The 21,160-nt window shown below is 41.7% G+C and overlaps 1 protein-coding gene and 1 long non-coding RNA gene across 2 annotated transcripts in view; one reads left to right on the top strand and one right to left on the bottom strand.

The window, feature by feature from the left end:
* bcr (BCR activator of RhoGEF and GTPase) overlaps positions 1–21,160 on the top strand; it is a 156,004-nt gene that overhangs the window by 81,224 nt on the left and 53,620 nt on the right. Inside the window, 1 exon segment of the mRNA XM_034192942.1 lies at positions 13,277–13,461. Within this exon segment, the coding sequence (XP_034048833.1) occupies positions 13,277–13,461 (185 nt within the window).
* LOC117530012 lies at positions 11,209–18,089 on the bottom strand. The gene is made up of 3 exons (XR_004566169.1): positions 18,079–18,089; positions 14,820–14,829; positions 11,209–11,287 (listed from the first exon to the last, which is right to left on the bottom strand). It is a non-coding gene; the product is annotated as an uncharacterized LOC117530012 (long non-coding RNA).

The raw sequence follows: 21,160 nt of genomic DNA, 5'->3' as shown, positions 1-21,160 counted from the left end.
TTCTTATTTACAAACATGAGCAACTTCAGAAATTGTATTATAACAGGAAAGACTAAGATGAGTGTAAATAATCCAGTTTACAACTGCCATTGAGTTTTGGGAGATACTAGTAAGATGAGTGATAACAGCCTACTTTGCTGGAACGTCCTGTAATTGGTCCAAATTAACCAATTATCCACAAGAATGCCTTCACCCTGTAAACAAATCAGATGTTATTATAGTTTGACCTGGATTGAGACTACCTCCTTTAGCTGAGGGGAAAAAAAGATCTGATAGTCAGGAGAAGCTTTCAAACCTTTTGGACCAAACTGAATAATCAAAAGGATCAGACCGAGCAGGATATGTATGAAATCATGCTAAATTAATGTTCCTCTTCAGTACAAACATTATGCCACATCTGGGTCTGCTTAAGTAGCCACTCACATGGCAACATTTCATTCCAGCATCACCCAAAGATTGTCTGATGAGACTGAGTACCAAATATTAGGAAATAGGCTGGGGAATTTAAAAAATATCCTTAGCTCTGAGGTTTTGAGGAGCAGGTGGTTTTGTGGGATAGGTGTTGGACTACTGATATATAGACTGGGGTTCAGTTCCATGTGTGCTCCTAGAGGCTCCTGCCTGTCTGTGTTCTTGTCCAAAACACTTAATCTGTGATGCACCTGTCTACTTAGCTGTAAATGGGTACAACCCTTATAGATGGGGAAGTAAACTACAGTGGACTGGCCTTCCGTCCTGGGGTGAGCCGTAGACTCTCATCTGCTTCACATTGCAGTGTCTAGGCATAAGTAAAAGTCCAGTGGATCGCTGGGCCTGTGTAGGACTTACTACTTTTTACTTCTTGAGGTCTATAACATCAAGGCCAAAATGGCCATGAATCTTTGGCGTGATGGGAGTAAACACACCAGAAAGCCCTGGGAAAATCCCAAGTACTTTATGGGAAACTACTTCTGCCTCTACATCTTTTCCATGTTCATGTGGGACGGAGGTTGATAGACTACGATTTTATCTCTTGCCCCAAGGAGAGCAATTGAGATCAAACTCACCAGCTGTTTGTTTAATGCATTGTTTCCCAATCCTGGTCCCCCAAAATACCCAAAGTACAAAAAATACTGTACATTTTCCCATTTGACCAAAATCTACTCAAACTAGATCAGTTCAGTCAGATGCATTTAACCAATCAACAGTCGATTGATCATTGGAACACACCTGATTTGACTCATTGTATACAGGTCGAGCAGGGGGAAATGGAAAATGTGCAGTAATTTGGTTTCAGGACTGGGAAACACTGGTTTAATGGACAACCCATTCTATCAGTTGAGCTGTAGTCACCCGTAAAAAACAGTTGAACTCTGATTTGGTTCGTGATGTAAGTTTCCAACCCCTTAAACTTTTAAATCTTTTCAAAAACTGTTCCATGACATTTCCCAATGAGTTTCTGTTGTCAGCACAGACCTAACACCTCATGCTTAGGTGATGCTATCCTAAGTTTGTTTGTAAACGACAAAGAAAAAAGCGAGCATAATTTAAATTTGTGTCACTTGCATTTTTTGTATGTTTATCGAGTACATTAGAGCGTGTGAAACCCATGCGTTGCTCACGCTGGGCCACAGAGTGTTTAGCAGAAAGCCGCAGGGATTTAAGTGCCAGCTCCGATATAGGTAAATGAACGTGGAGTCTGCTGTCCACCCACACAAATACGCGATCACTGTGGTGCTCATGATACATACGATACATTAAAGAAATCGTCACAGGGCTTAAATCTGCCCTGAAGATTGATGGTATCGGTGAGATGGCACAGTGGCTCCTGCAAAAGGCTGGCGTGCAAAACAAATGAGGTCATGCTGGACTGTTAACACCACTTAAGACCTGTCATCATAATCAATCTTTACCATCAAATACCTAAAATTCAAGTACTTAAAAGACAAAAAGAAACTCACCTTTGCCTGCACAAATCTCATAATTGCCTTCGTGTTCCAAAGCCAAGCTATTAATTTAGCATGCTGTATTATTAATTGGAACGTCTGTGTGGTTGTGGGATCAATTTGAACTCTTAGTTTTCCCATAATGCTTTGGGACTCATAGAAATGAGCCTCTCTTCTAATGACTTCAGCAGTTGACAAAGATGACACAAAGGGTGTGTATGGAATCAAAGATTTGTCTGGCAAGATGAACTAGCAGTGGCAGATTGTTTGTCATATTACCTGACAATCGTTTCAGATTATCCGTATGGCCGCTTATGCAATTATATTTTTGATGTCTTTAAGATAAGAGGCAATGTCGGGCACTCTGGCCCCAGGAATACACTTAACATCAGCTGGCATGTGTAAGCTAACTGTGCGGGTGATAGAATCCCCTGTCACTAATGCATGGTGTTTTGGCCTGGAGATGGGGGTAGAAGTTATCCTTGGGTTTGGAGGGCTATCAACATGCATGGCTGAAAAAGGTTTACAGTCAGCAGCAACAACTGTGAGCCAGGTACCATAATGGGCACCAAGCTTTATGGGATTTCTTCCAACTAACAGTTCGAAGGCTGCGTCTTTAGCCGGCGAAGCTAAGTTAGTGCTAACAGGCGCACTAGCCACCCCGGCACTAAGCTTGTCTGAAGTGCCGTGATGTCTAACTCCACTGAGTTAAGAAGCTTCAGTAAGTTATGGACACGGCTGTCTAAAATGACCACCCTTTCTGACACCAAAGTATTGTGCACCAAGAGGACCCAAACCTGTAGCAAACGCTAGCTCAAGCTAAGCGCTAACGAAAAACTAACCACTCCTAGGATTCACACAGGAGTAAAATAATGAACTAAAATTCATAGCTGTTGCTCTTTGAATTAACAGAGATGATGCACAGATAACAGAAATAAAAGAAATTATTAAAACTAATTAGAAGAGCGCTGTTCAGTCCGGTCGCTGAGGAGGCAGTCTGTCCAGGAAAGAGGCCCAACTGAAAACACGTAGTAGCAGTAGCAGCAGAATCCAAGAAACATACACACACAGTATACATTTGTACTTAATGAAACAAACATGAAGAGACTCACCCTTTGCTAAGCGGTGTTACAGGCCCACTGTGCTTCCATAGGGAGACATGGATGTTCCGTTATTATATTTGGCTTTCCAGTTGGCGTGAGTTGACCTCAGTGCATGAAAACAGCCTTTGTGTTGATTAAAAGCTATTCAGACGTGCAGCAGTGTGGAAGTAACGACAAACGGTAATCTGGCAACATCACAATCCAGCCTATGAGTTTGATGTCAAATTACTCCCAACCTACAAAACCATTTTCCTTCTGTATTACATCTCTATCAGTTGCTATACCATATATTCTTCATGCATGTTAAAATAAATATACTGAACTGTTGTTTTGATAATTTCTTGTCACAAAGAGTCACTTTATTGGGGTCAGAGGTCAAAATAGGCACTTTCAGAAATAATGATCAATTGATTTCAGTGGAAAGATGGGCTCTCTGAGTAATTTCAGCCTAAGAGCTGAGTGGTTGGTGAAATTTGTTGTATTTCTTTGCAACCAGGGAAGCACTTCAGTTTCTGACAATGAGTTCAGTTGGTGCCTATAGCAGCTTGGAATGTTGCAAATCATTCACACCAAATTGAACTTTGTGTGACCGGCGGTTCCTGAGATATGACATAACATTCATGGACGGACACACTGGTGAATCGGCAGACTGTAGTATCCCGTGTTTTTGTGTTTGAGGAAATTTCACACCTCATTATTCTTAAAGGTTCCTTGCTTATTCATGGATATACAGTAGTGTTCAGAATAATAGTAGTAGTATGTGACTAAAAAGATTAATACAGGTTTTGAGTATATTTCTTATTGTTACATGGGAAACAATGTACCAGTAGATTCAGTAGATTCTCACAAAACCAACATGACCAAGCATTCATGATATGCACACTCTTAAGGCCAGAGGTCTCAAACCGGTTCCAGAAAGGACAGAGAGGGTGCAGGCTTTCTGTGGGACCACCCACTCCAGCAGGTGATTTCACTGATTAGCTGATTCCACCTGCTCCAAGTGATGTTAATCAGTGAAATCACCTGCTGGAGTGGGTGGTTCCACAGAAAGCCTGCACCCTCTCTGTCCTTTCTGGAACCGGTTTGAGACCTCTGTTTAAGGCTATGAAATTGGGCTAGTAAAAAAAAAAAAAAAAAAAAAGTAGAAAAGGGGGTGTTCACAATAATAGTAGCATCTGCTGTTGATGCTACAAACTCAAAACTATTATGTTCAAACTGCTTTTTTAGCAATCCTGTGAATCACTAAACTAGTATTTAGTTGTATAACCACAGTTTTTCATGATTTCTTCACATCTGCGAGGCATTAATTTTGTTGGTTTGAAACCAAGATTTTGCTCGTTTACTAGTGTGCTTGGGGTCATTGTCTTGTTGAAACACCCATTTCAAGGGCATGTCCTCTTCAGCATAAGGCAACATGACCTCTTCAAGTATTTTGACATATCCAAACTGATCCATGATACCTGGTATGCGATATATAGGCCCAACACCATAGTAGGAGAAACATGCCCACATCATAATGCTTGCACCGCCATGCTTCACTGCCTTCACTGTGAACTGTGGCTTGAATTCAGAGTTTGGGGGTCGTCTCACAAACTGTCTGCGGCCCTTGGACCCAAAAAGAACAATTTTACTCTCATCAGTCCACAAAATATTCCTCCATTTCTCTTTAGGCCAGTTGATGTGTTCTTTGGCAAATTGTAACCTCTTCTGCACAAGTCTTTTATTTAACAGAGGGACTTTGTGGGGGATTCTTGCAAATAAATTAGCTTCACACAGGTGTCTTCTAACTGTCACAGCACTTACAGGTAACTCCAGACTGTCTTTGATCATCCTGGAGCTGATCAATGGGTGAGCCTTTGCCATTCTGGTTATTCTTCTATCCATTTTGATGATTGTTTTCCATTTTCTTCCACACGTCTCTGGTTTTTGTCCATTTTAAAGCATTGGAGATCATTGTAGATGAACAGCCTATAATTTTTGCACCTGCGTATAAGTTTTCCTCTCTCCAATCAACTTTTTAATCAAACTATGCTGTTCTTCTGAACAGTGTCTTGAACGTCCCATTTTCCTCAGGCTTTCAAAGAGAAAAGCATGTTCAACAGGTGCTGGCTTCATCCTTAAATAGGGAACACCTGATTCACACCTGTTTGTTCCACAAAATTGACGAACTCACTGACTGAATGCCACACTACTATTATTGTGAACACCCCCTTTTCTACTTTTTTTACTAATAGCCAAATTTCATAGCCTTAAGCGTGTGCATATCATGAATGCTTGGTCTTGTTGGATTTGTGAGAATCTACTGAATCTACTGGTACCTTGTTTCCCATGTAACAATAAGAAATATACTCAAAACCTGGATTAATCTTTTTAGTCACATAGCACTACTGTTATTCTGAACACTACTGTAGGTATTCAACACCTAGTCCTCCCAGTGGATGGGAATAATTTTAGCTGGATCATTTTGCAGTTTTGGGTGGTCAATGTCCACTTTTACTTAAGGATGAAGCACCAAAGATGGCCAACAGAATTGCCATTTACCATGGAAATAAATTCCAGAATCAGGATCTGGAGTGAGATTTCCCTAATCTTGGAAAGGATGGGGCCACCTTCAGTTTGAGCAAACCTTTCTAAGCATATCACTGAAGAGATCACACAGTGTTCATGTCTCTGGGTCCTTGGACTTTGAGATCGAGAGACACCCAGGAAGCGCTTATAGAATCATGAGGTCACTGGACCAGAAAAAGAAGGTATAGATTTTAAGGATCCTGAGTGCTAATCAGTGGCCTAAGGCAAAGGATGGATGTATTTGACACTAGGTCTCTTCGAAGGATCCTTAGGTTCCACTGGAATGACTTTGTGTCAAATAGACAGTTACTTAATTAGACTCAGATGAGGCGTGCCAGTTTCCTTGTGCAGGAACATCAGCTACAACATTTTGGCCACATTGTCTTTTTATCCGGGCACGATCCAGCATGGAGGTGCATCAGTGTTGAGGACAATGGCAGTTCGAAAAGGCCAAGGACACACCCACATATTCCCTGGCTGGAGCAGATAGATGTCTAATGTCGGGATCTGGGGATAGGCCCGTTGTCTGCCTATACTCAGGATGGGTCCATGGTGTTGTGGATGCTGCGATACACACTATCAGTGCATGGTCCGTTGACCTAACTTGAATTTTAACCTGCCACCACTTTATCTTGTTGGACCAAGCCAATGGGCAACCTTGCATCTATCACTGGATGCAAGCAAACTCAAAGAGCAAGTTACAATAGCACCATCTTATCCTAGTGGGATGTAAAATGTATGGTTGTGTAGCTGTTACGTGATACCAGCATCCTGCTGAAATTTGAGTATTTTAAATTCACCAGTATAATTTTTTTAATCTTGTATTCACTCTTCAGAAAATCACTCAAGACAAGCAAGAGTCACTATTTATGATGTGAAATCAAAAATGATGAAGTGCATCAGTATCACTGGGGAAATGAAGCCTTGGAGTGTTTTAATACACAGTATAATAAGCCGCCGGAGGCTGCGCTGCAGGTGAAACATGCTCACAGACCGACTGTCATATTCAATGTTGGGCCTTTGCTTGTGAGATTTATGACATGGAAAAACCACACATAAACTGTTTGCATCTGTGTCCATGAGTAGTTCAAGAAAACATGCAATACCACACCAACATTTAACACATTGACAAAGCTCATTGCGCCAAATGACAGCAGAGCAGCCACACGAAAACAAAAGACTTGCACGCTTATGCACATAAAGACAGACATTCACAATCTGCTCATCTCTTGTTCCGCAGTGGTGTGATTTCAGGCTGTTCTCTTTCCTCTGTTTTGCCTCTCATCCCTCCATTTGGAAACAAAGGGATAGTAACATCGCTACAGGGGGTGCTCGTTGTTTTTAAAGGAGCGTGTGTCTCTCGCTTGGCAATCATCCCAGTTTTAAGTTGAAACCGTTCTGCACAGATTATTGCTGCTGGAGCAAATCGCTCCAGGAAACAAACTGATGTTTATTAAAGCTACATTGTGTAGGATTTAGTGTTACGTAGTGGTGAGGTTGCAGATCTCATTATGTGGTCATCAGTCCGTTTTGCTTCCCTTAGGGCCCCTTCACACATAGTGCAAAGTTTGGATGGTGTTTGGATGAAAACTGTGAAACAGTTTGAAATTAGCACAACATGAAACATCGCGCCGACAGGCAGGTGTGCACGAACCCGGTGCGAGAGTTCGTGCACGTGCCGGTGTCTTTCGGGCAAGAGCACACAGTGCCAGGTGTGGCACATTGCGCCGCTTATGTGGAGGAAATATAAAAAAACAGCCAGTACCTGTGGGCCCACATCACGCTGCTTATGTGGAAGAAAAAAAAAACCATACGTACCACTGGACACGAACCCGTGCCATCCAAAAGCTTTGATTACCAGTCAGCAACTTTACCACTGAGCTACAGAGCTGTTCTTTGAAAGCTGCGGGAATCTGCCTCATATCAGGAAGGACATAGAGGTATCACAAAAACATTAAAAACACCGCATTTATCAAGTGCCGCTTATGTGGAATAAATAAAAAAATAAAAACCAGCCGGTACCTGTGGGCACAGATATGACGTGAGCATGATTGCCTGTTCAGATGAAAAACTGACTGAGTCCTCTTGGAGTCTTCTCAAGAGCATTAGAAGTTCCAAATACTTTTATAAAATAATGAATTGCACATGGGCTAACTTTGATTCATCAAATCAAACCAAAAAGCAAGGGATGGTCAATAGTGTGCCATGAAGGGCCAAGACGGTGTAGGTTTTTATGCTCAACAATGTTGGGGGATTTTATGTTTTCAGCCCTTCTGATCCGTCATCCGCATAATAACTAAAGAACACCTTGTCTGATTGAAACCACTTCTTGGTGGTGAATTGTGGAGGCTAAAGAAAGGTCCCATTCAGAAATTGACACCTTCCACTATCCAATATGGCCACTACAGCTGCCATCTTCATTTTCATTTTGGTGCTGATGATGATATAATTCATTTCTTGGTGGTGTGTTTGGGGAGGCTAGAGGCAGTATTCTTTTGAAATTGGGTGTCGATACACCACATACCAATTGCAAAGCGGCAGTCTTTCGCTATGCAACTTAACATATTATTGGCAGCATATGCCATGCTTTGTGTTGCTCTTGTCCTTTCAACCTGTCCCCACAGTAGGTGGTTTTAGTGAGGAGGTCCTCTTCTTAAAGTAGACCTGCATTGAAATAAATGTGGTCAGATTTCAGAAAGAAATAGCTGATATGTATTTATAAGACCCTTGTGAATGCAGTAAAGTAAATCTGTAAGCCCAAATTTGTAATTCAGCGGAGAAATCTTCGTTTAAAAATGACAAATTTGCAGCTAAAATTTAGCCCTCTGTGAAAACAGTTTGTACAGCCGTATCATTTCCATGACGTCAGGGACAAGACGATGCACTCCCGCCTTCAGTCCGATCCCGCATTGAAATTGATTTTATCTGTTAGTAATGTTACTTATACACGTCCTGGTTTCAACATCCAAAAGTAAGCTGCAATGAATGTGAGATACAGATCTGTGTGCTCAGATCAGCAACGACATCGACAGCGGGCGCCGTTCTTCCTCTCCCGCTCTCTGCCTCTGCTGTGCTTATTAAGTCTGCGGGCTCGTTAACGATCTCGTTAACCGCCGACGCGGGCCACTCACACCCCCCGTGTCTGCTTTGCAGCCGGTGTTGTGCCAGATTCAGCGCACAACACCGGCATCACCTCTCTGTCTACTGAATGGAGCTGCAGCACACTTGGCACAAGTCCTGAGATTACGCTCGCTGTTTTAATGCGAAGCGGCCGGTACACCTGTTGCTGCAAGGACAGACTTCTTGCGGCAAAATCCACAGCACCGCACGTCTCGGCAATCGGAGCCCCAGAGCTCCATGGACGCTGAGAGAGGTTTATATATTTTTAATGACTGGGATTCTTTGCGGGTCTCGCCTCCATATCCCGCGATGGTACCGGAGGTGAAAGACAGTAGATTTTTATTGCGACACCACTCAATCAAACGGGCGTATGAAAAAGTCCCCCAAAATAATTTTCAAGCACAAATAAAACAAATGTGTACTCGCCAAACGTGCCGCAAGACAATATGAAGTTTTTAAAAAAGTAGATCCTTCCGTATAAGACAAGAAAAAGGTGCAGATGCAAACTGACGTAAATCCACAAATTACAGTTGGCGCGCAATGCATGCTGGGAGAGAGGGTCTTCTCCGTGACGTCTCGGCAGTGTCCATGATGAGAGGGACAGTTTTGCGGAGGGCTAAATGTTAGCTGTAAATTTGTCATTTTTAAATGAAGATTTCTCTGTTGAATGACAGATCTGGGCTTCCAGATTTACTTTACTACATTCAGAAGGATCTTATGTGTAAATGTAAGTCATTTTTTTGGACCAAAGATCTGACTGCATTTATTTCAATGCAGGTCTACTTTAACTTAAAGTGCTTAACATGTGAGAAACCACCTACTGAAGTGATCGTTTGCAAGGAAAATCTAAACTTTCTTGGCCCTTCATGTTTGCCAGCTGCTGGATGCTTGATGTATACCTGATGAATGATGGAAATTAGGTGCAGGTGTGGTGAAGTTCCATGTAGTTTGAAATAACCTTGTTTGTCAGTTTCTTTCAATTCCAACCTTCGAGGTCTGGTAGCCACCGAAGCTACCACTGCTTTTCTCTCATGAAATGCCTTAAGAAAGCCATTTTGCTTTTATAATGTAGTTACCCTGAATGGTTTCTATGAGGGATGACAATGATCTACTGTGACCTCAGCTGTCCTCTCTGAATTATTATAATAAGCTGAAGAGGCTGCGCCTTCGCACTTTAATGCCCGCATTGCAGATGCACCAGAGTTTGAGAATTGAGCAACCAGTGCAATTTACTTTGTGACGTCTGCCCCAATGACAAGATACTGACATTCATCAAATTAACTGCTGTCAAGTGTCTGTGCAGTCACGGGAGGATTACCACAGATACGCTGTGTTCAAGTTCATTTGACGGCACGTCTACCCCCCAAGCGATCCTGCAGCTAAAGCTTCAATTTAATTTTTCACAGCTTTCCACTTTGGCTTGTCTACCAGCCCCACTTTGCTTTCAGAGCTAAATTGTCTCTAAAATGGATATTTAACAGATGCACCAACGCTGGAGACAAGGTTCCTTCATTTCAGGTGATAACTTCAACATACATGTGCAAACAGGGGTGCGCCGTTTATCGGCAGAATCCAGACGTAACCTCTTTAATAGGCTTAAAAGTCCTCCCAAATCCGCTGTCCCCCCACTGCCGCTCTGTCCAAGAGTAAAAAAAAAACAAAAAAAAAAAGGGTGAAGTCTTTAAAAAGCAAGAGTCTTATCACTGTCAAATAGTAGCTGTATTAAGAAAAGATGTGATGATGTTTTAGTGGAACTTCACTAGCTTTAAGGTAAAAGTGTTAAATGGCCGTGTTGACTCGATGGGCTGCCCGGGTCCAATAAAGGCGTCACCAGCCGGCGTAGATTTATGATGGCCACGCTGAGCAAAAAGCATGATGGGGGATGGCGGCAGCTCTATTAGGGGAATCTTATGCCTCCTTTGAGAGCGTCTCCAGTTTTTTCGCCTTCCAATTTCATGGCTCTCAGTGTGTTGCGTTGCCTCCATCTTTATCAGTTCACTCGCTCATTGTTATAATGATTTTTGATTCTTTTGTCCCTCCCTCTCATTTGGCTTCTATTTTTGCATTCGCCGCTGTTTTCTTCATGTACTACTCTGAATGTAGCATTGTTTAAAGCGGCAATTCTTTCTTTTGTCAGCTACAGTGCTCTTCATCTCAGTTAAAGTCAGACAGCCTTTTAATTACTTGTAAGCATCAGTGTTGGCGACACAAATAGATGGTGTGTTTATTCTGCTGTAATGATATGTATGGATGCTCTGGCTCAACAAGAAATGGAAGGAAAAAGCATAATATAGGTGTAGAGGCGTAACAACAGAAAGATTTAAATTGAAACAAAGAGAGCAAATGTCACTTGCTCTACAAGAAGGCGCCCACGTTCTAGGGTTCAGTACAGGTGGGATTGAACGCCGTAAACCTGTAATGCGTTATAGGCAGTAAATCTGCACAAAAGGGAGCCTTTTTATTTAATTTTTTTAATATTTCTCAGCTGTGTAGAGCAGGTTGCTCAGTGGATAAGAAGCTGGCCTGCCATTATGTAGACCTGGGTTTGAATCTCACTCATACTACCTGTTGCTACCTGTCTATGTGCTTGAACAAGACTCTTCATTTGCATTTTCTCAGTCCACCCAGCTGTAAATGGGTACCAGCCTTGGATGGGGAAGTAGCCTGTGTCAGACTGGCATCCCATCCAGGGGACTCATAGACTGTCATCTGCTTCAGCGTAAAGGGGACACATGCACTTTACCTGACTGCAGCAAGTGGTTGCTTTCAAGAGGTGAGGGTCGACTTGCTGTCTGCCTGGGTGGTTGACATCAAGAACCCGGACACGGTTCTGTCGTGTGGTGGATATGTGAATGCATGGCAGCAACACATTCTCTCAAACCTGACCGGAATACAAATCATAGAATACACAATTATTTGACAGTGATGTGACTTGGCAAAAGAACCTCTCCATTACATTTGGAATAGGAAAAATTCACCAATGGGTGATCCCTATTTTTGCTAGTATCAAATTAGAGAACTTGCTTTGACTGTGCTTTTTTCATGTAGAAAGACCTGAATCACATCCACTTTCTGGTGCTCCTGCCTGGCATAGTGCCGTTGGTTGAAGCAGGCCGGGTGGGCGGCACCCACCCACAGGCAGCAACGAGTACTCAGAGCGAGCAGTGGGTGGGCTGAAGGTCAGACAGGCCCTGGACAAACTGGCATTGTTTTCTCTACTGATTTTTTTTCTTCTTTTTTTCTATCCATGACATGAGGACATTGCTGCTGTGTATGTGCTACATTAGCTAAAGATCATAAAATAATCTGACTAGAAACTACGGAAATAAAAAGCCACAAAAAAACAGAAACATCTATAAACCTATACATTAAATATAATGTGATACAAATACACAGAGGTAGATCCTCAGTTCAAATTCCTGTCAGACCGGAAAATTGCTAAGGCTTCTTGAGCAAGGGCCTTAATCCCCAAGTTGCTCCTGGTGTGCACTTGACCGCTTTGCATGGCATCATGCTGACATCAGAGTGTGAGTGCATGTGAAGCATTGCTGTAAAGTGCTTTGAATGTCTGCTACAGAAATGCAGTCCTTTTTTTTTTTTTTAATTTAAAAAGTGGTTCCTTATCTCCTGTGCTATGGTCACGCCACCATCTTCAGACATAAAGGTCACGTCAAGTCCAGGAGTATGCGCTGGCGCTATGTGACACTGCATCCACCACACTGCAGAACCGCTCTGGGTCCTAGACGGCAACCACCTTTCAACCATACAGTTAGACGGAGTCTGATATGTTTGAATTGAATGTACATCAGTGGACTTTATTATCTCTTTGTGACATGTGGAATGCTTGTTATCTAACATGAACTGTGGAGTATTCTTCACGTGGGTTTGGTACGTTGTTATGAATCATCACAGATGTGGTGCTGCTCACTCTGAGAAACTCTGTTAGCTTGCAAGGAGTGGGAGGATGCCGGCAAAAGGTCTTGTGTGACATTTAGAGATACATGATGTCTTGTCTTCAGCTGTTAGACACCACATTCCCTGAATTTAAAACAAATCATCCAGCACACATAATCTTAGGTGAAAACCCTTTGTGTGGTCTGAGTCTAAAGACAGCACCTCCGTGTCAGAAGCAGGTCACGGGGAGGTTGAACGCCACAGGAAATTTCCCTGGAGGCTCTGTGCTCTGCGTTCAAATGATCTGAACCTTGGCCCAGTTTGCAGTTGGCCTTTCAAGGCGCTTTACGTTATTTTATGAAAGTAAAGATGTGGGAGTTGTTTTAGGAATGCCCCACTTTCTAGAACTGTAATAATTAGTGTTGAAAATTAAATCTTTAGTACTTCTGCGAGCAGAAGGTTGTCGTGTACTTTGTCGAGTGAAAATGCAACTTACTCGCCAACATCGCCAAAATAAATGGATGTTACTGAAGATGAACAACTTACAGCATGTGTTGCAGAATGGTTAAGGATATGCTAACCTAGCTTTCTGACGAGCAAATATCACGAATTCTGTAAAAGGTAGAGTGCAAGATAATCTAACGGTCCATTCTCATCCAATCACAGATGCCCATTTCACTGGGACTCCTCCCACCTACGGTTATGATGCAGACCGAGCCGAGGAGCAAAGGAGGCACCATGACATCCTGCCGTTCATCGATGACTCGCCATCATCTTCGCCGCACCTCAGCTCCAAGAGCCGCAGCAGTCGGGATACTCTGTCCTCTGGCTCGCTGGAGTCCTCCAAATCGGTCAGTAAGCCATCTGAAAATATCCTGCTGCTGACATTAATTCAATCAAGAAATTTTATTTGTTTGCACTCCATCGTGGGTGTATCCCAGAATATTGTTTCCCGAACAGTGGAAGGTGTTGAGTCCAACTGTTTTGATTGTCTTGTAAGAGTGAATCGTTTTTGTTTTAAAATGTAGTTTAAATGGTTTTAAGCCTTTATTTTATGTGCCATGAAGTAGATGTGTGGAGAAAAAGTAGCTCAGCTTGGGAACTGAATCTGGCAGACTGGTCGGTATCTTACCGCATCATTCATGATTGCATCCCATCAATCATTTTTTGAAATGATCTTTCCAGTTAGTGTTTCGGTGCAGTGAATTTTTTTGAAGTAGTTATTTATTTCAGGCTTTAGAGTGTTTTGACACAGTTAATTCTAGAAACAGGTGTTTTATTGTTTCAAAGCCATATCTATTTTCTAAAGCAATTCGGTGTTTTGAGCCTTTTGAGATAGTGAAGCTTTTTCTGGAGCAGTTGCTTAATGTTGTGTCAAACATCTAAAAACAGAGAATATGCCTTGAAGTAATTGTTTCATTTCTTGTTTCAAACTTTTCAAAGCAGTTACTGAAATGTTTTTGGACATAATAATTTAGTGCTTCAAGTGTTTCAAAACCTTTGAAGTAATTTTTGAAGTAATTGCTTCATATGTAGAAATCGACTATCAAACGTAGTATTTGTCAATTTCAAAAGCAATTGTTTCATTTACTGTTTTCCAAAGCAGTTAATATTTTGATGTGTCAAGCAATCAAAATAGTCAATACTTTTTGGCAGGTTGTGTTTTTACTGTTTTGAAACAGTGAATTTATTTTAAAGCAGTTGTTTCAGTTGTGTGTCCAGTATAGTTGTGATGGCTAATTATTTTCTGGAGCATTTGTTTCATTTAGTCTTTTGAAACAGTGAATACTTTGGAATTCTTTGATGTTTTGAATGTTTGAAGATCATGAATTCTCTTCTGAAGCAATTGATTAATTTCCTTCATAGGTTTAAAAAGCCTTGAGTTTGGTATTATGTGAAAACACAATAGTATCGTACTACAAACATGGACGGAGTTGGACATCGATGTGAAAAATTGACCTTAATACAAAAATTTGACCTTAATACACCTCAAGAAGTGGACTGATTCTCAGAGCAATCGTTCTCCATCAAAAGCTGTCAATTGATTAGAAATCAGATATGCCATCTGGGAGAATTGATGGACGCCAGTGTCTCATGCGTCAGACACCAGAAGCAGTCACTCGATGACAATGTCATCCCTTTAAGCGTCCGGCCTTTTCTCCTCTGCAGTATTCAGCAGAATTACTCATCACCTCCATCACCCGCTCACTGTCTTCATCCTCTTACTCTGCCTCCTTTGCTTTTTTTTTCAGTGTAGAGCAAAACCAGTGATCTATAACGCCTAGTGTTCCTTTGAGGTTACCAAGGAGAGGATGTTCACACACACACACACACACACACACACACACACACACACACACACACACACACACACACACACACACACAGAACTCTACAGTCAGCAAAGGTGAAAATGAACATGGAGGCAGAAAATATTTTGTAGAAAATGTTCATTCGGTGCTTCTACTTCATGACACCAAACATACAACATGAAGGTGTTGTTATTACTGTATGTGTTCCTCCATGAAAGTCTTTATTGGTTCTGTATATCCTGTATATCCAGATCTGTTTTGTTTCCGTTGGGGGGTGTTGTTTATAGGTTTGTTTTAACATTTGATTTGAGATCTGGAACCGGTTCAGATTTATATTTCAGGTTCAGGTGAGCCCAATGCCAGTCAGGACTTTGCTCAAATGCTGGAGTGCTTGGAGCTGAAGCAACCTTTCCTGGCAAACTATTCCAGGTGTTCTTGACTTTTGGTTTGAAGATGTTCTGCATCAAGTTAGTTCCACAGCTTTTTTTTTATTTTGATGAGCTTCAGACTACTTCCTCTTGTCTTGCTGGAGTCATGTACTATTGAGTGAGGCATTGCATCCTGGCCGTACAGATTGTCAACATCTTGAATGTCTCGAATATTATCATCTATGCCTGAGGTCTGTTTGACTGGTTACCATCCAGGACCCAGGGTGGTTCTGTGGTGTCATTGAAGCACGACACCAGCGCACGCTCCCAGTGTTCTCTGTCTTCATTGCTCATATCTTTCAAGGATGGAATCAGGTTTGTGGCTCTTCTTTGTCCAATCTCTCAGGATGCTATATCCTTTTTCAGTGACGGACTCCATATTGCTTCACCATACTTGAGGTGCAGATGGATGATTACTTTGTAGGGATGTGACTTTATTCAAATGAATGAAGCTTCATGTCATGTAGAATTATCTTGGTGGTTTACTCTGCGTCATCTTGGATATATTCAAGACCTCGCACATCTCTGGGAGAAACTTGGTATCATCCGCAAATGTATGTACTACTGAGAGTAAATGGTCTGGTAGATCATTGACGTAAATAACAGAGTATCAGGCCAAGTACGCTCCCCTGAGGGATACAGCAAGGATTTCAACTTGAATAGACTCTCTTCACAGCAACTCCTTGCATCCTACCCATTAAAAATGATCTTATCCACTGTAGGAGTTTCCCTCTGATATCATAGTTGCTAATAAAGTTACAGCTGAAACTACCAGTAATTTCTTAGCACTTCATATGGTTGATTATTCAGAATTACAACTCAAGGTGCAGCCTATAATGTGCATGTTTTGTCCAGACAACATTCCAGTATACAAATAATGAATGGTTATGAGTCCAATGGTAAGAATATTTGCATGAGTTGAAAGATGGAACATTGCATTCAGCGAGGCATCAGCCATGCTGAATGGAAATGGTACGTTCCATCTTTCAACAAATGAAAATATTCTTACCATTGCACAAATGGAAAAACATTGATTATTTGTTTTATTCGCAGCGCTTCAACGGGTACTAATGATGTCCCCACGAACACCGGAGCTGTTGGATTCAGCTTCTTCATATCATGGAAGCATTTTTACAATATGCTAATGCAGCTGGGCGATCTTGTTGAATTTTATGTATCAAGTGCATCGCGTCTTCATAAAAACATGGAATAGTGCAAAATGTGTGGGAGAAAATGCACGGATAGTACCACAGATGCACATTAGTCACATCAGGCAAAATAATGAATGTCACTGGCATAGCATCCACAAATCAAATGACGAGGATCTATTCAGGTATCGTCATCGCTACTAAAACATAACAGTTACGTTATGAGTCCTTTGACCCTTGACTTGTGAGAATGGAGAGATTTATTTGAGCGGACTCACATGCATTTACGCACACACATACACACACACACACACACACACACACACACACACACACACACACACACTTTAATCTCGGAGCAGCATGTCAGACTTGAGGGCATTTTCTAAGTAAACAGTGTACTGAGGCAGAATCCTTGAACAGACCTGATGTTGTTGCTGTTCGTGCATTTTAACGGTTGGCAGACTGTGTTTTCAACATTGATCCATCAACAAGTTCTCCGCACAGCCACACTTTTTTTTTGAGTAATTATCAGGAAAATGTACGTCTTATGTCCTCTGTTTGTCCTTCGACTCTTCCTATGTCCTATAGGATATTATTATTATTATTATTATTATTATTATTATTATTATTATATTCCTATAATCATCACGACAGTCTGCTTATCTAATTGATGAGTCAGAGACCCAGCGAGCTCTGATTGGCTCAGCGGGCACTGATGGTGCCACAATGTTACTATGATGAATCATCACCATCAGCAATGTTGCAGATTTAATTTTCCTCTATTTTTAGTCCTCTTGGAACTCTAGGATTTGTGTAATATTCCCCCTGTGAAATAAAATTTCCTCTGAATTTGTGAAGTATTTTTACCGGATTATCATGATCCATGCTTTTTATATGAATAGTAAAAAAAGTGACCTCAGTGTTCTTGGTCTGATTATATAAATGTCTTGTTTTGTTATTTAACAACCTCAGCATTTAACCCTTACTGACCAATGACAATGGGCGGCAGAAGCATGTTTCATGAGGGGTGGGGTGGGCTCAATAGAGTTGGCCGATACAGCACTTTGTCGCCAAGGCTATCCTAGAGGTGTCAAGGTTCTGTAAAAAAAAAAATTCTCTCTGTTTCTAGGTTTAATATAATCATTTATGTATATAGATATTAAACTGCATCAGCATTTTCTTGGAACCAAAATTTGATTTACGTGATTTGTCTGCTTTCTACAGTGTTGAAATCCATACATTATGTAATTTGATTAATTTGTGTTACATATTTAATTTGTTTGTTGAAAATAAAAAAAAATGTTGAAAATAAAAAAAAAGCATAGCAGAGTATCTCTCAACCTGGAGTTGGTTCCCTGGTACCAGATTATGGATGACCAGTGCTATTAGTGGTTGGATTGTGTCTAACAATAAATTAGATGGGTTAAATGCAGAGGGCATATTGATGTTGATTGGGATCAAGAAACTAGGTAATTTTTTTCCTTACTTTTACACAGAGTAGAGCAGGTTGCTCAATGGCATAGGAGTTGGGCTACCAATATGTAGCGCTGGGTTCAATTCCCAGACTCTTCATCTACATTGTCTCAGTCCAGCCAGCTGTAAATGGTGGGGACCAGGAGACATAACCTGCATTGGACTGGCATTCTGTCCTGTAGGAGTCATCTATTTCATGCATTGAATCTGAGAGCATGCACCAACATGCCAGCAAGCCTCAGGGTCTATTTCTGAAAAGTCACCGCATTGGTCTTGAGGAATCCCATCAGCCATATATATCATAGCAAATGAACTTTTCTGCAGATCTCAATAGGGATCTGGGTGTATTACAGTGAAAGGTCAGCCGTGACATTGTAAGAAACAGGACCATGACGGTGCGATAATTAATTCATCACAATGCAACATTACACAATTGTTTGTCCTTAGTGACGTTTTGTGGGCTCAGAGAGACTTTCTTAAATTCTTTTTCAGTAAGGTCATGGCGTAATGTCTCCTTACGCCAATGCAAATGCAGACTGCGCATTGGTAAAAAGAAAACAAAACATTGATCTGTTACAGGGAGTAGAACACATAAAGTCTCATTTACCATTTCAGAACGTGAGAGGTGTCAAAACACGATTAGACTTTGATAAGTGAAACCTGAAAAGGCTAATCTGGCGTGGAATCTGCCGTTCACTCCTCAGTTTTCCACGTTCAGTGCTTATGCGAGCTGGCAGTCTGCTGTATTCCATGGGAAAAAGAGAAGAGAGAGATGCGGAATAATATTGTTACAGTCGCTGTTGCTCAGTTTGTGTCTGCACCCGCTGCTGAGCTGCACTGGTGAGCTCGCCAAATAAACACTGTTTGTATTGATTCTTGTGTTTCTCCTGTGGATTTGATTCATGCACAAACAAATCAGAAGCAAATCATAATTTCTAAATTATGTTCGAGGGAGTCACGGGTATAAGGTGCTTCGTGAGCGCAAATAAAATGCATTCAAAGGGGATAAAGTTGTTGGGCACAAACATGGAAATGCATAAACTTCAGCGCACTTTATTTAATTTAGAATCCAGACGCCCCTTTTGTTTGCAGCATCTGACCTCTGAGATGGGCTCATTAGTTGCCACAGTGATGAATAAAAGACGATATGTGTGTAGATGCAGATCCAGCTGAAGGGAGCTGTCCATTGTCTGAAATGATGAATAAACACTTTATGGCTCTGCATGTCGCTGGATGATGAAGTGGTTTTCGTTCAATGTTCTTGGGGAAAGTTAAAAGAATCCTTGTAGTGTGAAGTGTGATGAGAGTCTATGGCTTCCCTTGGACAGGATGCTGGTCTGACACATGTTACCGCGCAGAAAGGTTGGAACCTATTTCCAGCCGGGTAGACTGAGACACTGCACAGAAATGCCTCATTTCCACATAGTGCATGTGTATGTATATAGTCGCATGTGCAATGCTCTGCCTCCCATTTTTTTCCTCCAGCTTGGACTTTGCTTCAAGTGTGTTGAAAACTTTTACATTTGCTCTGGATTTTTGAGACACCATATGTGCTGTATGCTAAGAAGCTGTAGTTTTGGACAGCAAACAAGCTAGCTCCAGCTGTTTGATGTTCAAAGTGTAGTTGGAGAGGTAAAAATAAAGCAGTTTCACAACTTTAATACATAGTTATGTTTTGTAGCTGTAAGAGAGAAATTTGTCACCTCTTGGTTTTATCTATATCGTGTTCTCTGTCTGTATTCCACACAACTGGATAAAGGAAAACAGACAACATTATCCTGTCCTGGCTGCTGTTGTCTCTGTAAAGCAATACATTTCTTTGCATTGAGCACTAGATAGTGTATCACATATATTACGGACATTGTCCATACATTATGAAAACAACATGTCAGTGTCTTGTCCAAGGACATTGACAGGTAGCATAAGTGGGATTCAAACCCAAGTCTGCATATGGACAACTGGAAAAATACTGCAGATATGGTGAGGGAGACAACTAGGAAGGTACTGGGTGTAACATCTGGACAATGGAAGGAAGACAAGGAGACTTGATGGTGGAACAAAGATGTCCAGGAAAGCATAAGGAGAAACAGGTTGGTGAAAATGTTTGAGATACTGTAGTCAGAGAGATGAAGAAAGTACGAGGTCTATTAGAAAAGTATCCGACCTTATTATTTTTTTCAAAAACCATATGGATTTGAATCACGTGTGATTACATCAGACATGCTTGAACCCTCGTGGGCATGCGAGAGTTTTTTCACGCCTGTCGGTTACGTCATTCGCCTGTGGGCAGTCTTTGAGTGAGGAGTCGTCCACCCGCTCGTCGATTTTTTTCATTGTTTAGGAATGGCTCAGAGACTGTTGCTTTGTTTGATAAAAATTTTTTCAAAACTGTAAGGCACAACTGAGTGGACACCATTCAATAAATTCAGCTGGTTTTCGGTAAAAATTTTAACGGCTGATGAGAGATTTTGGTCTGGTAGTGTCGCTTTAAGGACGGTCCACAGCGCCTGACGGCGATCTGCACTTCGAGGCGGCAGCGTCTCGCCGTTTCAAGTTGAAAACTTCCACATTTCAGGCTCTGTTGACGCAGTAAGTCGTCAGAGAACAGAGAACTTTCAGAAGAAGTCGGCATGAGGAGTTTATTCGGACATTCCATTGTTAACGGTCATTTTGTAATGAAAGAACGTGCGGGCAGAGTCGCATGTCGGGCTGGACCCGACCGCGGGGGGTCGCGGCAGGAAAAACACCTCCGTTGGAAATCTTAACGGGCAAGTTGGAACATGCCCAAGCTGTTAAACAATTTCTCAGTTACTCACTTGTTGAAAACCATTAAAAGCCGCCTGAATTCTACAAATGGTTTTCAACACAGAGGTGTTTTTCCTGTCGCGGCGCACACAGATTTGCCGAGTCGTCACGGAAACGACTCGGCGAATTTGCGCGTACGTCTTTCATTAAAAAAATGTCCTTAAACAGTGGAATGTCCGCATAAATTCCTCATGCCGGCCTCTTCTGAATCTTCTCTGTTCTCTCACGATGTCCTGGGTGAATTAAGCCTTAGATTAGGATGTTTTCAGCTCGAAACAGGCCTACGACAGCGCCTGGAAGCGCTGCAGGACGTCCCGCTCCGTGGGAAGTCCTTACACCGACAGAAACACCCCATAATCTCTCATCAGCCGTTAAACTTTT

Source organism: Thalassophryne amazonica, chromosome 17 (genome assembly GCF_902500255.1).
Source record: "Thalassophryne amazonica chromosome 17, fThaAma1.1, whole genome shotgun sequence".
NCBI classification, from domain to species: Eukaryota; Metazoa; Chordata; class Actinopteri; order Batrachoidiformes; family Batrachoididae; genus Thalassophryne; species Thalassophryne amazonica.
Note: the sequence above shows the minus strand (reverse complement) of the source record. Positions and strands in the feature narration are given on the sequence as shown.